This window comes from Neopsephotus bourkii, unplaced genomic scaffold, assembly GCF_033783945.1.
Source record: "Neopsephotus bourkii isolate Nb327-2 ecotype Australia unplaced genomic scaffold, CSIRO-AGI_Nbou_v1 NB_1434, whole genome shotgun sequence".
Lineage (NCBI taxonomy): Eukaryota > Metazoa > Chordata > Aves > Psittaciformes > Psittacidae > Neopsephotus > Neopsephotus bourkii.
Window position 1 is genome coordinate 579,514 of NW_026901911.1, and position 17,960 is coordinate 597,473.

Sequence of the window (17,960 nt, forward strand, 5' to 3'; positions counted from 1 at the left end):
AGTCAGGCTGGTTCTTCACCTCTGCTGCAGTGAGGCTGTCTCATGGTGGATCACAGCAGTCACTGACTGTGGAGCAGGCCTGTGCAACACAAGAGGGTAGTAAGGAAGCCAACACACAGTAAGTAAAATACAAGGGTTTTTTAAAAACTGATTTCTGTTTTACAAGCAAATGTTGTACAGAGGTTGGTGGAACACAGACAAAATAAGTGAAACACAAGACCAAGGGTTTCTCATATAGATCTGCAGCCCAAACTTAATAAAAGGCCAATAAATGGAGATATTCAGAGCGTTGATCAACTACAGGTCTATACCCCCTCCCCCCAATACATGTGTATAACAGGAAGAAGACATCCAGCATCACCTTTCAAACAGCTTAAATGCCCTCAGAGATCACTTCCATACTGGTATCTGCATAATCCTAGGTGCAATGGAGCACACAGACAACTGCCATCACTGCATAGCCACCCCTTGCCAGCTCTTTGTCCCATACTGTTCCCAAACAAAAAGCAAACATCAATCAGGAGCAGAGTGCTAGCTATGATTTTACATTAGATTATTAAAAACTAGTGTGTAATCGTTTAGTTTGTACTCTTCATATTACACATGAGAATTCTCCTCCATCATCTCCTGCTTTGAACTGTTCCACTGGCACCCCTCAGAAGAAAAAAAGTAACCCCGGTGTTACTTGACCTCCAATATAGAAATACAGAGCTATAACAATGGCCAGGTTAGAATCAATGAAACAAGAAGTTATGTGTGATATTAGAGGAATTGAGATTCTGAGACACAAGAATGAGTTTCCCTCAGTTCTACCCGTAGTATCTGAGTAACAACCTGTCATCAGTTAACCCTGGGTATTTCTGCAACGACTGTCTGACAGCACAAAGCTCCTGCAAACAGTCCACTCATTCAGATTCAAATGGCTAAGCAGTTTAAATTCCTTCCTCCTTCCATTTCCCTGGGTTAAACATGTATATTCTTTGGATTTGGGAAGAAAGACAGACTCATTCCTTGTTACTTTAGTCTCCATAGAAAGCATGGTCCCAGAGTCAGGTAAGAACAAACTAGCTGCCAACTGTCCAACAACCCCAAATCACTCTGGTGTGCAAGCCTGTAATGTAACTCTGAGAGATACCATCAGGGAAGAGAAGCATGACAGCACATAGTCCCTTTACAGAGCTTCCCACTTATTGTGGAGGCAGCACAGGGACTCCATGATGAAGCACCAGAACAAGGAAAGCAGGAATACAGACAAAGCATCTCGTCAGCAGTGGGTTTTCAAGAGAACCACGTCGTCTGAAAGCTCCAAAACAATCCAGATCCCCAGAGCAGTAAGCGGAATTGTGCAATTCAAAACCACACAGACGTGAATCTGACTTTCAAAGGGCTTTATATTACAAAAAGAAAAATGTAAGTCACAACGAATGTGAAAAATCCATTCAATGAGGCTTGTTTCCAGTTTGCTAGGAAAGCTACTTTGCTCTTCCTTATTCCCAGCCTACTGCTGAAAACGTGATTGCCAAAACAGTGCCACCTCGAGCAGGAGTTTTAAAATCAAACTTGCTCAGCCAGATCCAGTACTCGGAACTTGTCCAGGTTGTAGAAACAAGCCTTCACGACTCTGCCTCCGAAGTATCTTCCATTTAGATCCACAACAGCTAAAAGGGAAACCAGTGACAGGTCAGCAAGCACCAGTTCAGTTCACTAATCAGGGAGAGCGTTCAATGTCTCTACAGGAGTTAGCTCTGCGGTTCATAGGACGCTATTTACTATCCTACCTTTGATGGCAGATTCAACCCGTTCAAACTCTAGGAATATTCTTACAGCTTCATCATCAGGGGCACCAGGAATCTGAAACAAAACAGAAAACAAACAAAATATCCCAAATCAGAACGAGAACAGGAGTAAAAATACTGTTTTAAATTGTTGTTCTTCACAGAAGTAGTGAAGTGAACATACTAAGAAGATTCCAAAAGCACAATACCCAGAGATTTTTGGATCTGCTGAAGACAGACTCATTCCTTGTTACTTTAGTCTTCACAGAAAGCACTGTCCTGGAGTCAGGTGAGAATAAACTAGCGGCCAACTGTCCAATGACCCCAAATCATTCTGGAGTGCAGAGGATTTACAAGACAAGGCTGTCATGTAACTTCGTTGCTGACACTAAGTTTGTGCTTTACAGATACAGAAAATCCAGGTTCACAACGCAGCAAAGGAACATGTGACATCTCCTAATCTATACCCCTTCTCCCAGGCAGTAACAAGCCAGTTGTGAGGGACAAGTGTTCAGTTTGGTTTCAGAGCAGCCTAAAAGAGACAGATTATCTCTTACCTCAAAGATGACACACTTCCCAACCTTGCCATACTTCTCACATTCCTCCTTAGTTTCAACTTCTAGATCTTCATCCACCTCCCCAGCACCAACCATGTTCTGAAAGTCAAAAGAACAAACCCAACTCACCGGGATGTATTTGGTACAGACCATTATGTAGACAAACCACAGATGTATTCAACCATGACCATAAATACTTTAAGCTTCTGTTCAACAGTAACAGCCACAGAGAGTTCCCTACTATTAAGACAAGGTAACTGTATAATCCAAAGCACTACTGATTTACAGTCACAACTTGTATCTCAGACATGTTTTCACCATGTAGATGCGGCTCAAAACCACTTAAACTTACAGAGTCATTGTAAGAGGAACACAGACTTACACATTTCAACCACAGATGCTGCAAGCACAAAGACATGTTCTCCTACTCCCAACTTACCCTTAGTAAGACCACTTTAGTTGGGCATTTCAGTATCTCAGTCAATGGGTTCGAATCCGCTTTTTTGCCCGTTTCTATGAAGACAGAACAGTGAATCATGAAATAACTGAAGATTAAAGCTCAACTGCCTGACAGGAGGATGGAGCCAGGAGGGGCTGAGCTCTGCTCCCAAGGAACAAGGGATGGGACAAGAGGGAATGGCCTCAAGCTGCACCAGGGCAGGTTTAGATGGAGTAGAGGAACAATTCCTGCCCCAGAGGGTGCTCAGGCATTGGAACAGGCTGCCCAGGGCAGGGCTGCAGTCACCGTCCCTGCAAGTGTTCACACAGTGTGGAGACGAGGCCTCAGTGCCATGGGTCAGTGGTGGCCTTGGCAAGTGCTAGGGAACGGTTGGACTGGATGAGCTCAAAGGGCTTTCCCAACCTGGCTGATTCTGTGATTTAAACTTATAGGGGGGATTTTATCATGATCTGTTATCAAACAATGGAATAAAACCCACAAAATGTAGTTTCATGTTAGTGAAGAATAGTCATTCTGAACTTGTAAGAATAGTATTTCTACCTGTAAAACGGTAAGAGGAAAAAATCACTTCTGCAAAATGTGAATTAAGCTGAACATTGGCAATGTACTATTTCATAATAATTCATCAGTTCAGAATAGTATCAGACTCCCTAAGAACTAAAAATCAGATCTCCTGACTTTCAACACTTGTGATCAGGCACAGGTGCTGTTCTCGTAAAGCTACATCTTGTCTGTAGATCAAACACCAGAGGAATGAGAGCAGTATCCAAAGCATGCGATGGGGAGAGAAAGCCAGCAGGAACAGAGCAGGATCACCTCTTGAAGAGAACCCTAAACTTCCAAACACTGAAGGAGGACAACTGATGGAGGGAGTGAGGGAAGGATGAGCTAAAAACAAAGAGGACCACTTTAAAAAAGATGAATTCCTAGAAGAAGGAATATGAGCCATTTTTCCAAGTCTAACCAGTATTTTCTGCAAGGACAGCTGGCAAACTTAACAAATCCAGGAGCATCCACTGAGCCTGAACTGTTCTTTTTCCCCTGACCATTTCTAACAAACTTATTAGTATAGGACAAAATTACCTTTCTCTGTAGAATCACCAACAATGATCTTGCCACCCCTCTTGCTTGTTTTCTCCACTGAGAGTGCTGTGCTCAGCCCCTGTTCATGTTTTCCCAGCCCCTGGCCCTCTCTGAAGCCATACTTCTGCATGATTTTATGAGCCACTGTCCCTCTGCAAAGAGAAAAAGAATCAGTAAAGGTTTCTTCCACAAAACATTAACATTGTATTTTTCCTAAGTGCTTGAACATTCTACCTCCTAAAAATCTCATTACCTAAAGACTGAAAACATAATAGGTTCTATAAGACTTAACAACCTAGCAACAACAGCACCCTGTGAAGATGAAAAGTGTTACCCCTGAATTATTTGGAAGAGCTGTCAGAGAAGGTGACTTAATAAAATTGCTCATACTTTTATTGATACAACCCAACTTCCATTCACAGTGCAAGTCAGCATCATACTCTATAAAATGGTTTGGGTTAGAAGGGACATTTAAAGACCATTTAGTTCAACCCCACTGCCATGGCAGGGACACCTTCCCCTAGATCAGGCTGCTGACAGTAGATCACAAATGAGATCAGATGAAGGTCTATTTAGTTCAGTTTCTTCTCTTTGTCAGTGGCTGGTATCAAAAGCTTGAGAGAAAACGCAGATGTAGAACAACCTAACTCCCACATTAATCAGATTCTGCTGTTTGTTCCAAGTTGGCATAAGCTCCAGACTACAGAGCTTTGTCAGCCCATTCTCTAACAAATCTGAATATCCTCGGTATTAATTTAAACACATCTCATCTTTCTGAATTTTCAAGAACACATTGAGGCAATAAAATCATAGAATGGATTGGAAGGGACCTTAAAGCTCCTCCAGTTCCAACTCCTGCCACAGGCAGGGACACCTTCCACTGAGCAGCTTGCTCCAAGCCCCTGTGTCCAACCTGGCCTTGAACACTGCCAGGGATGGGGCAGCCACAGCTTCTCTGGGCACCCTGTGCCAGCGCCTCAGCACCCTCACAGGAAAGAACTTCTTTATATCTAACTCAAACTTCCCCTGTTTCAGTTTAAAACCATCCCGCCTTAAGTACCTTACAAAAAGCACCTCCAGTGACAGGTTTTGGAATTCCCACTGAATAAACACTCAGAATCAAAATATACCTAAACATATTGACATTTCTTTGGAGACCACAGCTAAAGACACAAAAACCATGCCATGGTTTACTAGTTTAAACCATAGTAAATATTCTATGCTCACTCACCCCCATTTTATCTAAAGACATGTAAAATTACACATAAAATCACAATGATCCTGTGTAATCAGTGACTACATGACTACTTTCTAAGCATACTACATGAAACATACAAAGACATCTTCAAAAGGCCACAAAGTCTGGCTCTTGTCATGGTGAAAAGTTATAACACTAAGTAATAGAATAAGCAGTAGCTAACTGCGTGGTCAAAATAAAGCAGGTTAGATCTTGTATTTAGCACTTCCTTCAGTGAAGTGAAGGCTTGAGGGTCCTGGGGCATTGCTAACTAGAGGTGGTAACAATGCATCACTTTATCCAATAGTCCTGAGTTTGGTTATCCTTTTGCTGCACAAAGTGTTTCTATTAAAAAATGCATTTAGAATCATTTCCAAAATGGAAATGCAGTGTAATAATGTTTGACTACACTGAGGCTGCATTTCCACAACACCCAGTGCAACTGCTAAGAGTACCACATCTAACTACTCCACCTTTCAACTGAGAGCTCAAGATGTTTTTAGCTATGAATTCAACTTCCCCTTGTTTCCACAGTAGTAACAAGAACTACACATGATGATAATTCAAGGCAGAAAGTAACTGGGCAGATCTGCAGCCACAGCTGCTACATTCCTGCAAATATGCTTTGAATTTCTGAAGACATAAACTAAGCAGAGCTGATTTCCCCCCGGTATGTACCACACTGAAGACAAAGGTGGAAAAAAACCCCCAGAGGAACTAGCATGCCATCTGTGATTTCCTGTGTACTACACAGCTTGGCTTATAAAAGCCATAAACACTTTATGCCAGAGTGTGGCTTCAGAACTCGCTTAAAAGCAAAGCCTTGAATGCAACCACCTCAAATGCATTTCCCTTCCTCAAGTAAACCCACAGCTTTTCCTGTATCCTGCCAGTCAGAGCTATATGCACTCTGACATGTGGTGGGATGTGTTCTTCTCTGTTGACAAGCTATTTAAACTTTTGGTTCCCACCACCTTTTTTCCACCAGATGAGCATAAGTCAATCATTTACCCCATGTTAGCAAGGAAAGAGTTGCTAGGTCCCGTGGGGGAGCGAGGTCTTTCTGGCTCATCATATGCTGGAGGAGGAATAGCTGCTTTGGAAGATGGTGGCCGAGGTCTCGACTCCTCTTCATATGGAAACGATGCTACGGCTGAAGAAAACAGAAACATTTGGTTTTTCAGTAAAATACTTTGCATGATCTCACCTACTTGTTATGAGTACTGGAGTACTGTGCCTTCAGTTTACCACATTTACACACAGATGCAAGTTGTACCTTCTTCTGCTTTGATACTAACAAAAATCTTCCACATAAAATCCAAATCAGAAGATTTCCTTTGGACATCCTGCTTTAACATCCCTTTTCCTCTCTCCCTCTTAGAAACAGGAGTTATCCTGATTCTACTCATTGGATAGAAAGCTAGTTTGTATCCACAGGTCTGTAATGCATTTATTAACCTCTTACTTATCAAATGGAAGAAAGAAACATTAAGAGGCCACCTGCACTATGAGTTTATCCACACAGAGGGCAAACAGACTTGAAAGCCTCATTCATCAAGAACAGAATTACAACAAAACCAGATCAATGCATACAGCTTGGGGGCTGAGGATTGGGAAGAAAAGTGCACTGGAGATGTACACAAAAAAGAAAGTCTTAAAAAAGAATGAAAGCAGCTCGAAGCAAAATATTTATACAATCTGAAGAGAGCTGACAATTCCTGAATTGAAACTCTTCCTGGGGTGTGGAGATATATCAGTATCTGTCTCTGTATCTATATATAGGTATCTCAATCATACTGATGAGATTATTGGACTACCCTCCACTGACAAGTCAAATGTAAAGAAAAAAAGCCCACAGAACACTGAAGGAAATATCATGAACACACTTTTCAATGGACTTAAGGACTTCCAGACTGACATAGTCTTAGATTACTTCCCGCTGAACCAGGAGTTGTCCCTTACCAAATAAAACATCAGATGTAACGCTTTGGGATGGTGTATGAGCAAAGCCCAGTCCCTGTTTAAGCAGCAGATGGACTGGTCTGTGGGACTTCTGCTACAGCAGTGTTTTCTAAGGTTTTTCAGTCCAGCTTTGAGCATTAAGTAACAAACTGTACAAAGGATTCCTTGTGAGGTCATGTCCCGTTTCAAAAAGCTCTCTCCCTCAGGATATTTCTACCATTTCCAGCCTCTATTTACTTTTCCTTGACACCGCTCAATTGCTCTTCATTATTTACTCAAAACAACCTCTTTCTGTTTTGAATGTTTGCACACTTCAAATGCTTTCACTATTGTATCAACCACCACACGGACGAGCTTAGCTTTTGGTAAAGTGGAATGCCCTCATGAATAAAACCAGGACTCCCAAAGGAACGTTTGTGTACAGAAGATTCTTCTCCCTTATTATCTCTTAACATACACCACACGCTGTTCCATATTTTAATTGACAAATTTAAGACCATGCGACATGCAAAAAGAGGGAATGGGTTTGTTCTTATAGTAAGATTGTGCCATCTAGTGGGTAAGAGAAACCTGGTGCACACACACCTCTTTGGCAAATACTGCATCCCTCAAAAATTCACCAAGTTCTGCCTGTAGCACATAACCCCTTCAGAAAGATATTCATAAAGTACCTCCTAAAGCAAAAGGCAATAGATCAATTCCCTCTCCATGCTGTGGAGGTTTTGAGTCTACCCAGAGGAACTTGTCTGCAACGTTTCTCTTTTCACATCACGAGTAACTGAGCGTGGTTGTAATAGACCAGCTTGCCAAACCACTTCTCCAGTGATACAGAAAGAATCCTTTAGAACAGAGATGTGAAGCACAGTAGCGTTGCAGGATCCCCACAACTTCCCCCATGAGCAAAGAACTGGTAGAAGTTCTTCTGCCAAAGAATTGTATGGGAACAACATCAGGACAACAGAAAGCTGAGCAAGAAATAAACGTAGCCAAGTTTCAGAGAACAGGATTCTGGTGTACTTACGTTCTTTGTCCTTCTCAACAAGGGAAGTGGGTGGTGCAATGGCAGCTCCTCCCATACCTATGAGCAAAATGGAAGATAACTCATTTGTATGATTATATTCTGCTGCTCGAAATAGCTTCACTGAATCTTAAGATAGCTCCTGGCTCCTCACCAGCCAATTCTTAACACACATCTCTATCAAGGGAAAAGCAGCAAGAGAGCAGTCTGAGAAGCTTCAACAGTGGTGAGCTGGAGCTGAATGAAAAGCGCATCAAGGGAAGCATCAAACTGCAGTGATGTACTACTACATGTCATGTCTGTCACAGACATATTTCACAGGATTTCAAAGTTAAAGACTAGAGTGAAACAAACCTTTAGCTCTAAAACTGCTCAATCAAACCAAATGAGAAAGACGCTCTGTTCAAAATTAGCTACACTTTCAAACCAGTGAAGTACAAAGCCTCTTAATGAACAATATTCTAACGTAGTCTCATAACTTTCAAGGCAGAGTAAATACATGTCACGTCCCTTGTCAGAAATTTTCTTTTTTAGAGTAACAACAGCCCTGAATTATTTACTGTAACTTTGGTGCTGAAAGTTTAATTTTATAGAATCACAGAATGGTTTGGGTTGGAAAAGAGTTTAAGATCATCCAGTTCCAACCCTCCTGCTATAGGCTGGGACACCTCACCCCAGACCACGTCGCCCAAGGCTCTGTCCAATCTGATCTTGAACGCTGCTAAGGATTTACTGTTTCTTTGGGCAACCTGTGCCAGTGCCTCACCACCCTCGCAGTAAAGAACTTCTTCTTTCTATCTAACCTGAACTTCCCCTGTTTCAGCTTGAACCCACCACCCCTTGTCCTATCACTTCAGTCCCTGATGAAGAGTCCTCCTCCAGTATACTTGTAGCCCCTTCAGATAGTGGAAGCTGCTCTGAGGTCTCCACACAGCTTCTCTTCTCCAGGCTGAACAGACATGCAAAGACCTATCTCATCACCCAGATCCACATCATCTAAGTAGTTCTAAGGACATGAAATAACAAATGCAGGAATAGTCAGCTTTAGTAGTTAAAACTCAACAAGGACCCTCTTACAGTGATTTTATCTCATGTTTCACCCCTTTCCTGGAACCTACACCATGCAGAAACTTAAACCAGGTTATTTACAAACCAAAGTCTTTCCACAATTCCTGCAGGGAAAGAACAGTTTTCTGCATGAGGACAGTTACAGTTGTAATAAAATGCCAGGGTTATTCTAAAGGCAGAATTGTGAATTCCCTCCATTTATTTTTCTCCTCTTTCCCCATCAAGGAAAAAAAAAAAATCAAACAGCTCCCTTACTTCTTTTTCGTCTCTCCCTTTCATAATCTTCATCTTCATCAGAATCTGGATCTGGTCTTCTTGAAAAGCCACTGGCTTCATGTCTGTCTTTACGTCTTCTAGGAAACATAGTAAGTTAGAAACCATCAAAGTTAACTCTTTGCTTTAATCTGTGATACCACCTTTGCAGTGTGAATTATACTGCTCCACTCTAATTGGCATTTTATAACGTTTTCCATGAAGGTGTGAGTAAAAACCTTTACTTTTTGTTTCTTTGCTTTTATCTTCATGGAGTATGCTTTGTGAGATTAAGATACATCCAAAGCAAAATCATCTTCGACTTGCAAGTCAGCTAAGAAGAATGTATGAAAATGAGGAAGCACCTGAATAAATCTAGTGCAAACTGACTACAGTGACTGAATGACTACAAAGGAAGAGGTGTTGGGTGGAATAGCCCACAAGATAACAGAGACGTTAATTAATCACCCTGCTTTGAACAGATCCCTTCTACATTCCCCACCACAGGCTATACAAAGTAGTATCATTTACTCAGTTAACTAGAAAAAACTCCAAAACCATTGATTATTGAGTAGCTTGGTGATTAAATAAGATTCCAACAAGTCTACTGAAACATATTTAACATTAGGTGAGAAATGCTTCAAGAAGTGTTTGCACTTCAGCTATTATTTACTGTCATTATGAAATTACTCACTTTAATATCTCAGAAAAAGGAAAAGTAGTTTTCCCAAACTGTGAGGAGCACAGTGTGGAACGTAAATCAGATCTCACTGACGGCACAGCCATCAAAACTGTGCTACAGGATGCTAAAAACAGCTCAGCTGTTCTGAATCTCTGCACTGTGAATTTAAACCAAACCTACACCCTGTTCTGTCACTCAGGTTATTACAATGCATCCAGCTGATGCAGGCTTGGCTGAGATTGTTTCCCCAGTTTTAAATCAAAGTGTATGATGTGTTTTTCACTTCCTCTCTCTAATGTTATATATAAACACTACCCTTCTGGCCCACATACAACAAGCACAAGCATGACTGAACAGCTATCAACACTGAAGCTGTGGAAATGACAGCTTGGATTTCTGACATCTTGACAGAGAGCCTGAGGCACTCCTCCTCCACCAGATCAACGAAGATAGAACCAAGAGTGAACAGAGAAGGCCAAATGGCTAAAAATATCAATTTCCACAATCTAAAAAGGGCAGCAGAATAACCCTCCTGTAATTCCACAGACTTGAGATGATTCATACCACGATGAAGCTGGCTTATTAATTTCACTTAAAATGGGCAAATACAGTCTTACTGCCTTGCTGGCAGACATTTTACCACCTGTTTCAATAGGACATCAAATCTGTATTCAACTTCTTTAATATGATTAGAGAGGTTTCTTACTCCATGGAAATGGTATTAAGGTAATTACAAGTAAGTAGTGTTGTCTTTTGTACAAAGAAGTAATAAATACACGATTAACTTACTTGAACTGAATGCAGACTGTTAATACTATGCCTCTCATAGGCTGTGCTAGCTACATCTTTAAAACTATGTATCTTTAAAATTATGTATCATTTTGTAGTATTTAAACCCAGAAATGATGGTTTATCACTGAGTGCTGGAAGGTATTTCTGTAGTCAAGTTATACTGAATACTCTAAAGGTCAAAGTCTGATAATGATGCATTAAGTACAGAAATCCTGCTGCTACTGTCAAAATAAAGCAGATCTAGCGAAAGCTGACACATACCTTTCAGGTAAAGAGGCTGTTAACATGATAAATGTTGTAATTTTTGCACTATCAGTCGATTTAGCAAGAGTATTACAACCTACAACATACTGAAACCTTGTGCTTGTTTCTAAAAGCAGTTTTCTTCAGAAAAGCTTTAAGAATTTCCCTGTTTAGAGGGATAAAACTAAACAGATATGCTTGTTCTTTATATAATTGTCACAAGTTTAAACAAAAGCCTTACTTTTCTCTTTCTTCAATCTCCTTTTGCCTCTCCAGCTCACGTTGCCTCTGTCGCTCCTCCCTTTGACGCTTTACCACTTTTTCATAGTCATTTGGGAACATGGGATCATACTCATCTGCCAAAGGAATCAACACATCTCCTGCAGAGAAACCACTGGGTACAGGATCCTTAAAGAAAGAAAAAGGATTTGGTCAGCTGGTATCTGAACATCCAGTTCGAAACCACTATTTTAACACTTCCTTCTCACTCTCAACACCATAAACCACAATTCCTGACTTCAATAATGGCAGGTATCAGAAGAAATATTTGCTTCACTTAAAACTAACATCCCATCCAGGCTTGCACTACCTCAAATTTTTCCATGAATAAAAAATTGCCCACACTCACTCCCCCTACCAAATACAAAGCAGCAGCACGTCACCATGGACAAGGGTTTTTCAACCCCTCTTAATTCATTATCAGAAGTATTAGGGCACCTTGCTGTTGCAACCATCTGCAAGGGGTCCTCCCACATAATCTCATCAGTCTTTTTCATCAGCTGCTATTAATATAACACAGAGGTTCACACACTGTTCCACCCTCATCTGAAAGAACTATTTAGGGCCAGGAGAATGATCAGGGGCTGGAGCACCTCCCATATGAAGAAAGGCTGAGAAAATTGCGGCTGGAGAAGAGAAGCTGCATGGAGGACTCAGAGCAGCTCCCAGTGTCTGAAGGGGGCTACAGGGATGCTGGAGAGGGACTCTTCATCAGGGACTGTAGTAACAGGACAAGGGGTGATGGGTTCAAAATTAAACAGGGGAGATTTAGGCTAGGTATAAGGAAGAAGTTCTTTACTGTGAGGGTGCTGAGGCGCTGGCACAGGGTGCCCAGAGAAGCTGTGGCTGCCCCATCCCTGGCAGTGCTCAAGGCGAGGTTGAACAGGGCTTGGAGCAAGCTGCTCTAGTGGAAGGTGTCCCTGCCCATGACAGGGGTTGGAACTGGATGAGCTTAAGGTCCTTTCCAACCCAAACCAGTCTGGGATTCTATTTCAGAACCAACACCTTTGAAAAAGTTTCAGGGAGAAAGTTTCTTTTGATTCCTTACCATAAGAAATCCATTTTAAAAGGTTAGGTGGCTTTTTTTGAAGTTGACTGATAATACAGGTCCATTTCCAACACTGGTGTAATCACAATTAAATTACATTCATTATTAACCTGACCACACTGCTGTCTTGCAAAGTACCTTCAAGCTGATCAGAAGAAATACACTAGGAACACTTTGATTTTAACTACATGTTAATATTGGTAATCCCATGGAAAGACTGTATGAAACTGAAATGTTCATCAATTAAAGACTCTTTGAGCAGAGGAAATCAATTTCAGAAAATGGTTATTTTTTTTGACTACTAGGAAAGATGATGGAAAACTAAAAATATAGACTGCACTCAAGTAACTCAAACTGTAAACCATTAGTTTACAGACGAACTTTTTAGCTGCCTTGGTCTTACCTTTAAGCCAGCTGCTACATGAGGTGGTGTGTCCACGATCTGCCTCTCATCAGAAGAGCCTCCTCGTTTCAAGTCAATCACTGGAGCAAGCACTGTGCTTTGTTTTGTTCTCTGACTCTGAAAAACATCACCAAAACACAGAATGTCTAAAAAAAGAGAAATCAGCAGCTAGTTTTATGTATTTGTAGCTAGTAACTCCAATTTTTGTAGTAAAAGGGTGAAAACCACTGTCTCAAATTCTCCACTGTGCAAAGCTCAATAAATCATTTCTCTTCAGTTTACCAACAATACAGTAATTTCTGCTTTCATAACACCCCACATGGAGCTCTGGGTGCAGTTCTGGTGTCTTCAACATAAAAAGGGCATGGAGCTGTTGGAGCAAGTCCACAGGAGGCCACAGGGATGATCAGGGGCTGGAGCACTTCCCTTATGAAGACAGGCTGAGAACATCTGGGGCTGTTCAGCCTGGAGAAGAGAAGCTGTGTGGAGACCTCAGAGCAGCTTCCAGTATATGAAGGGGGCCTACAGGGATGCTGGAGAAGGACTCTTCATCAGGGACTGTAGTGACAGCACAAGGGGTGATGGGTTCAGACTGAACCAGGAGAGATTTATGTTGGATGTAAAGAAGAAACTCTTCACTGTGAGGGTGGTGAGGCACTGGCACAGGCTGCATCAAGAGAAGCTGTGGCTGACCCATCCCTGGCAATGTTCAAGCTCAGGCTGGACAGAGCTTTGGGCAACATGGTCTACTGCCCATGGCAGGGGGCTGCAACTGGATGATCTTAAGGTCCTTTCCAGTCCAAACCATTCTATGATTCTATGATTTGTAATGGACCTTGGCATGGATAACTAAGTTTATGTCATGTTTTAGTGGTGGCAAAGGCTCTCAGTTCCAAGTCAGATGCTTGTCAACTATGTTTAAAGAGCTGTTACATAAATACAGATCTGATGGAATATTTCAAAGAATGCTTCCATGAAACCAGTGCATATTTTCCTCTTCTTAAGGAACTGAGATCAGAGTTTGCTTGTGTATGCACTAGAACATACAGTGGTAGATGAATGCTTCTAGGCTTGGACTAGGACCAGAAAGACACCCCTTAAAAGTTCAGACAATCTTTTCAGATGAGTTTGAACCAAGTGGGTTTTTTAAGGGGCTCAGACTTATTTCAAAAATCTCCTGTTCTTCGTATTTTATCATTTGAAAAAATGTATTAATCTATTCTGAAATCTGAGTTTTCTAATCCTCTTCTATTAGCCTGTGCATATACTGATACCAGTTACACAAAGAATCGATCCAATAGAGTAGTAATTTAGATTTCATTCATGCAGGTTGTTGTAGTTACCAACTAAATCCTGCCCTCAACTTCAGTGGCATAAAACAGGAGTAAGTCCAATGAAAAAAATGCTGTGCCTACTGAAGTGTTCAGTATCTAAGCTGCTACTTATTTTTAATCAAGTAATCTCACTTTAGAGGCTACACAACACAAAGAACACACACATGTCCTCCCTGAACCAACATATCAACACTGCTTAAAAAAGGAGGACGAAATACAGCAATAAAAAGAGAAAATGGCTCTGTCACAGTTCAGGCTCAGGGAATTAGCCTGAACTCTTTCTCCCTTTAGGCACATTGGAAATACTTTCATTAGGGACATTAGTGGTAGGACAAGGGGTAATGGGTTAAAACTTAAAGAGGGGAAATTTAGATTGGATATAAGGAGGAAATTCTTTCCTGTTAGGGTGGTGAGGCACTGGAATGCCAGGGAGGTTGTGAATGCTCCATCCCTGTTGGTGTTCAAGGCCAGGTTGGACGAGCCTTGGGTAATATGGTTTAGAGCGAGGCGTCCCTGCCCATGGCAGGGGGGTTGGAACTTGATGATCTTAAGGTCCTTTCCAACCCTAACTATTCTGTGATTCTATGCAGCACGGCCAACCATCAATCACAGTATGACCCTTACCTTAAATAAAAACCCAACTTACTCTCATTATCTTTAAAGTTAGATCTGAAGATCAGCTTTTAGCTCTGTTACTTAAAAGATTCAGATCAGTTCTTGGTTCAATTTTCATGTTAATTTTGGTATTTCCCTCTAACAGACTTTAAGAAACTTGCACCTTTCCTCTCGTCCCCTCTGTTTTGTAATGCTCCTTGCTACAAGCTCACAGCCAAATCCCAGCAAAAGTATCCCAAACTGGTATTCTAAGGTCACAAACCTTCTTCAGTGCTCCAAACAGAAAAGCAGCTTTAATAACAAAGCAAAACCACAAAGGGACTATACCTTTGCTTGTGTGAGAGCTGCTTTCTTCACCTGCAGCTGCGACTGTAGTAGTTTGAAGTTTTTGGACCAGCCTTCTGTTTTAGAATCGCTGGTCTCAACTCCCAAGTCATCGTAAAGTGACATTTTCTCTTCAATTGAAAACTAGAAAACAAGAGGACAAATTCCAGATGACACAACAAACCTATGCCAGGGCTTATTTGCTAATAGTTCGTTTGTATGCCATAGTTTGTTTGTACGCCATATTCTGATAATGACTTGTTTTCAGAGCCAGAGAAAATCTGAAGTAATCAAATGTTACTTAAGCTAGTAGCACATACACATAACTACAGTAAGGCTGTTTAAAAGCAACTGTTTGAAAAGTAATGAATACTATTCAAGCATTAAGAAGTGATGGGAAGCTCCTAAAACTATGTTTGTAGCATTAGGTATCAGCAATTTCAGGTTTTAGAGTAGTGGTGCTCTGTGTATCACACAAGCCTTAGGACTTCAGAATCAAACACAAAAGAATTATTGTTTCTGCTGCCCTTCAAAACATATCAGCATTACAATCATCTTATTAAATGTCACTAATTTTTGCATCACTGTAAAGGAAGATCTTTCTTATACTAAATACACTTGCCACAGTATTATTAAGTCACTGTTTCCACATATTTCAGAGGCCCTTTTAAAGGCCTATACATAGAATTACATCTGTATGTGCACACACCCCACACACATACATATGCATACATACATAAAATTAGCCAGGTAACAATATCAAAGACATGACATGAAATGCATCACTTTGATATTGCATCTAGGTGAACAGAAAAAGAGATGTGAGTGCAACGAGAGGTCTATCATTTGTGGAATAAGCTCACTGAACCGGTTTAAAGGCCCTTTTTAAAGCTCAATATTTAGTCTCTGATAGGCTTGGATCACAGCATCTTCAGGCTTGGATCACAGCATCTTCACCCCAAAACTAACCTCTTAACTTAGTGCAGGATCAAACAGAACTGATCAATGGCCTTGCAGATAAAGCTTACAGACTCATCAGCAAGATCTTCACCCCACAGGTCTGACAGACACTTATGTTTGAGGGCACCCGCCTGACATACGGGAGATGATGGTTGCTGCAGATATAACTTGCATTCACCTAAGCCCGTGGGAAAAGTCCTGGATACAGCAACTATATTATACCTCTGAATTTAAAACAAACCCAAGAATTTAATCCTGCAATGGAATATAACAACCAGGGCTCAGCAGAACAGAGTTCACTGCAAGAAAAGGAGGGCTGCACTTAGTGGAGATTATTACACATAGGTGCACACAAGTGAAACATACAGAGCCACCTTATAACATACAGGGGCACAGGATGAGGACGGGGCACGACATGAATTCCCACCCACCACAGGGAATAAATGCAGTAGGAACGGTGCTATTCTATGAAATATAATGAATATATGAGATATATGATATGATGCATATATGGGAGATACGATGCCCTTCGGATACGTGATGCTACCCGCACAGATATAGGGAATACAGGGAAGGTGCTGCCTCCGCGGGAAAGCGACATTGTGCCGCAGCGCCTGGAAGGGATGGGGTGCACCGCGGGGAACACACCATGGAACAAAGCAGAGGGGCTGTCACCACGCCGACAGAGCGATAGGCTCTTATGTCCCCCCTCAAGCGCGGTCAGAGGGACCGAGGCCTGGGACGCTGAGGGGCCCTGACCACCCCTCGCAGGCCGCTACCCCTCCGACGGGAGCAGCCGCACTGCCGAGGCCGCTGCAGAGGAGCCTGGCGCCCTCCTCCCGCTCCGCCCTGCGTCCGCACACCCTCCCGGAGCCCGGTACCGCCTCCCCGGGCTGGCACTGCCGGCCGCGGCCCATCACCCACCGCTCACCCGTCACCGCGCCGCCGCCGCCATTAGCCGGCCGCTGAGGCAGCCGGGAAGGGGCCGCACCTGCGCACTGCCGCCCGCACGCCCTCTCTCGACCAATGAGCGCTAAGCGGCAGCGCCTCTGTTGTACTGCCCCCTGGCGGCGGCGCAGCGCCGGCTCCCTTCTTCCGTCCTCCCTCCTTCCCTCCGGCTCCGCTCGCTGGTGTTGGGAATGGGGGGGGGGGCTCTCGCCGGGAGCTTTGGGGTGGGAAGAAGAGCTCTAACCCCCAAAAGAAGGGAGTGGAGGAAGCATTCGGAGTGCTGACCTCCTCCTGCAGCCCTCTTTAAGGTGTCAGACGCGCAGCTGAGCCCCGGCTGCTGCTCCTCAGCCGCCATACACATCAACTTCCTAATGCAGGGAAGTAGGATATGGGTGTGAATTTGGCAAGGGAAGAAAGATGGCAGCTAATTGCACACACGATTTTTCACCCTGGGTGGGAAGTTTGGGTTCCTGGCTTCCTTAGTCCCAAAGAAATCCAAATTCCTTTTGGTTTTCACGATGCACATCGAGTGTAATCAGCAGCTTGAGCTTTCTTTGCTTCCTCACACCTGGAATCCAGTCCCTGATGTGACTCGAAGGTCGTGCAATGAAGCAATACAGTGACGCTGTGGGGTTTGGGGTCTCCGTCAAGTCTGGGGTCTCCCCCAGTTCTGAGTCCTGTGCAGTGATGGGAATCACAGACCCACTGTGGAGGAGATGATGTGAATCACTCATCTCACCCTCTGAATGTGATGTTTGGCTCTATAATGACCCCCTGCAATAACCCTTTTATACGGTGCATGCAACTATGGGAATAGAGACAAACAGCAATAAACACAAAGTAACGTTTATTTTGGCAGGATTATTTAACACCAAACAGCAAATACGATCGGATAATCCATGCAGCTCGCTTAAAGAAAG

General features: G+C 42.6%; 1 protein-coding gene across 4 annotated transcripts; it reads right to left on the reverse strand.

The window, feature by feature from the left end:
* Window positions 1–1,373: 1,373 nt before the first annotated feature.
* Window positions 1,374–17,168, reverse strand: RBM17 (RNA binding motif protein 17). 4 transcript variants are annotated; one of them, XM_061368655.1, is made up of 12 exons: window positions 17,024–17,168; window positions 15,136–15,276; window positions 12,860–12,976; window positions 11,371–11,537; window positions 9,416–9,510; window positions 8,096–8,152; window positions 6,124–6,265; window positions 3,876–4,027; window positions 2,772–2,845; window positions 2,333–2,431; window positions 1,779–1,851; window positions 1,374–1,658 (listed from the first exon to the last, which is right to left on the reverse strand). In XM_061368655.1, the coding sequence occupies exons 2-12, from the start codon at window positions 15,256–15,258 to the stop codon at window positions 1,555–1,557; spliced, it is 1,203 nt and encodes a 400-aa protein (XP_061224639.1). In that variant the 5' UTR covers window positions 15,259–15,276; window positions 17,024–17,168; the 3' UTR covers window positions 1,374–1,554. The 4 variants fall into 4 exon arrangements, with proteins under 4 accessions (XP_061224639.1, XP_061224636.1, XP_061224637.1 ...); XM_061368652.1 differs by having other exon boundaries at window positions 9,416–9,513; XM_061368653.1 differs by having other exon boundaries at window positions 9,416–9,513; window positions 17,017–17,069.
* Between the last annotated feature and the right edge of the window lie 792 nt (window positions 17,169–17,960).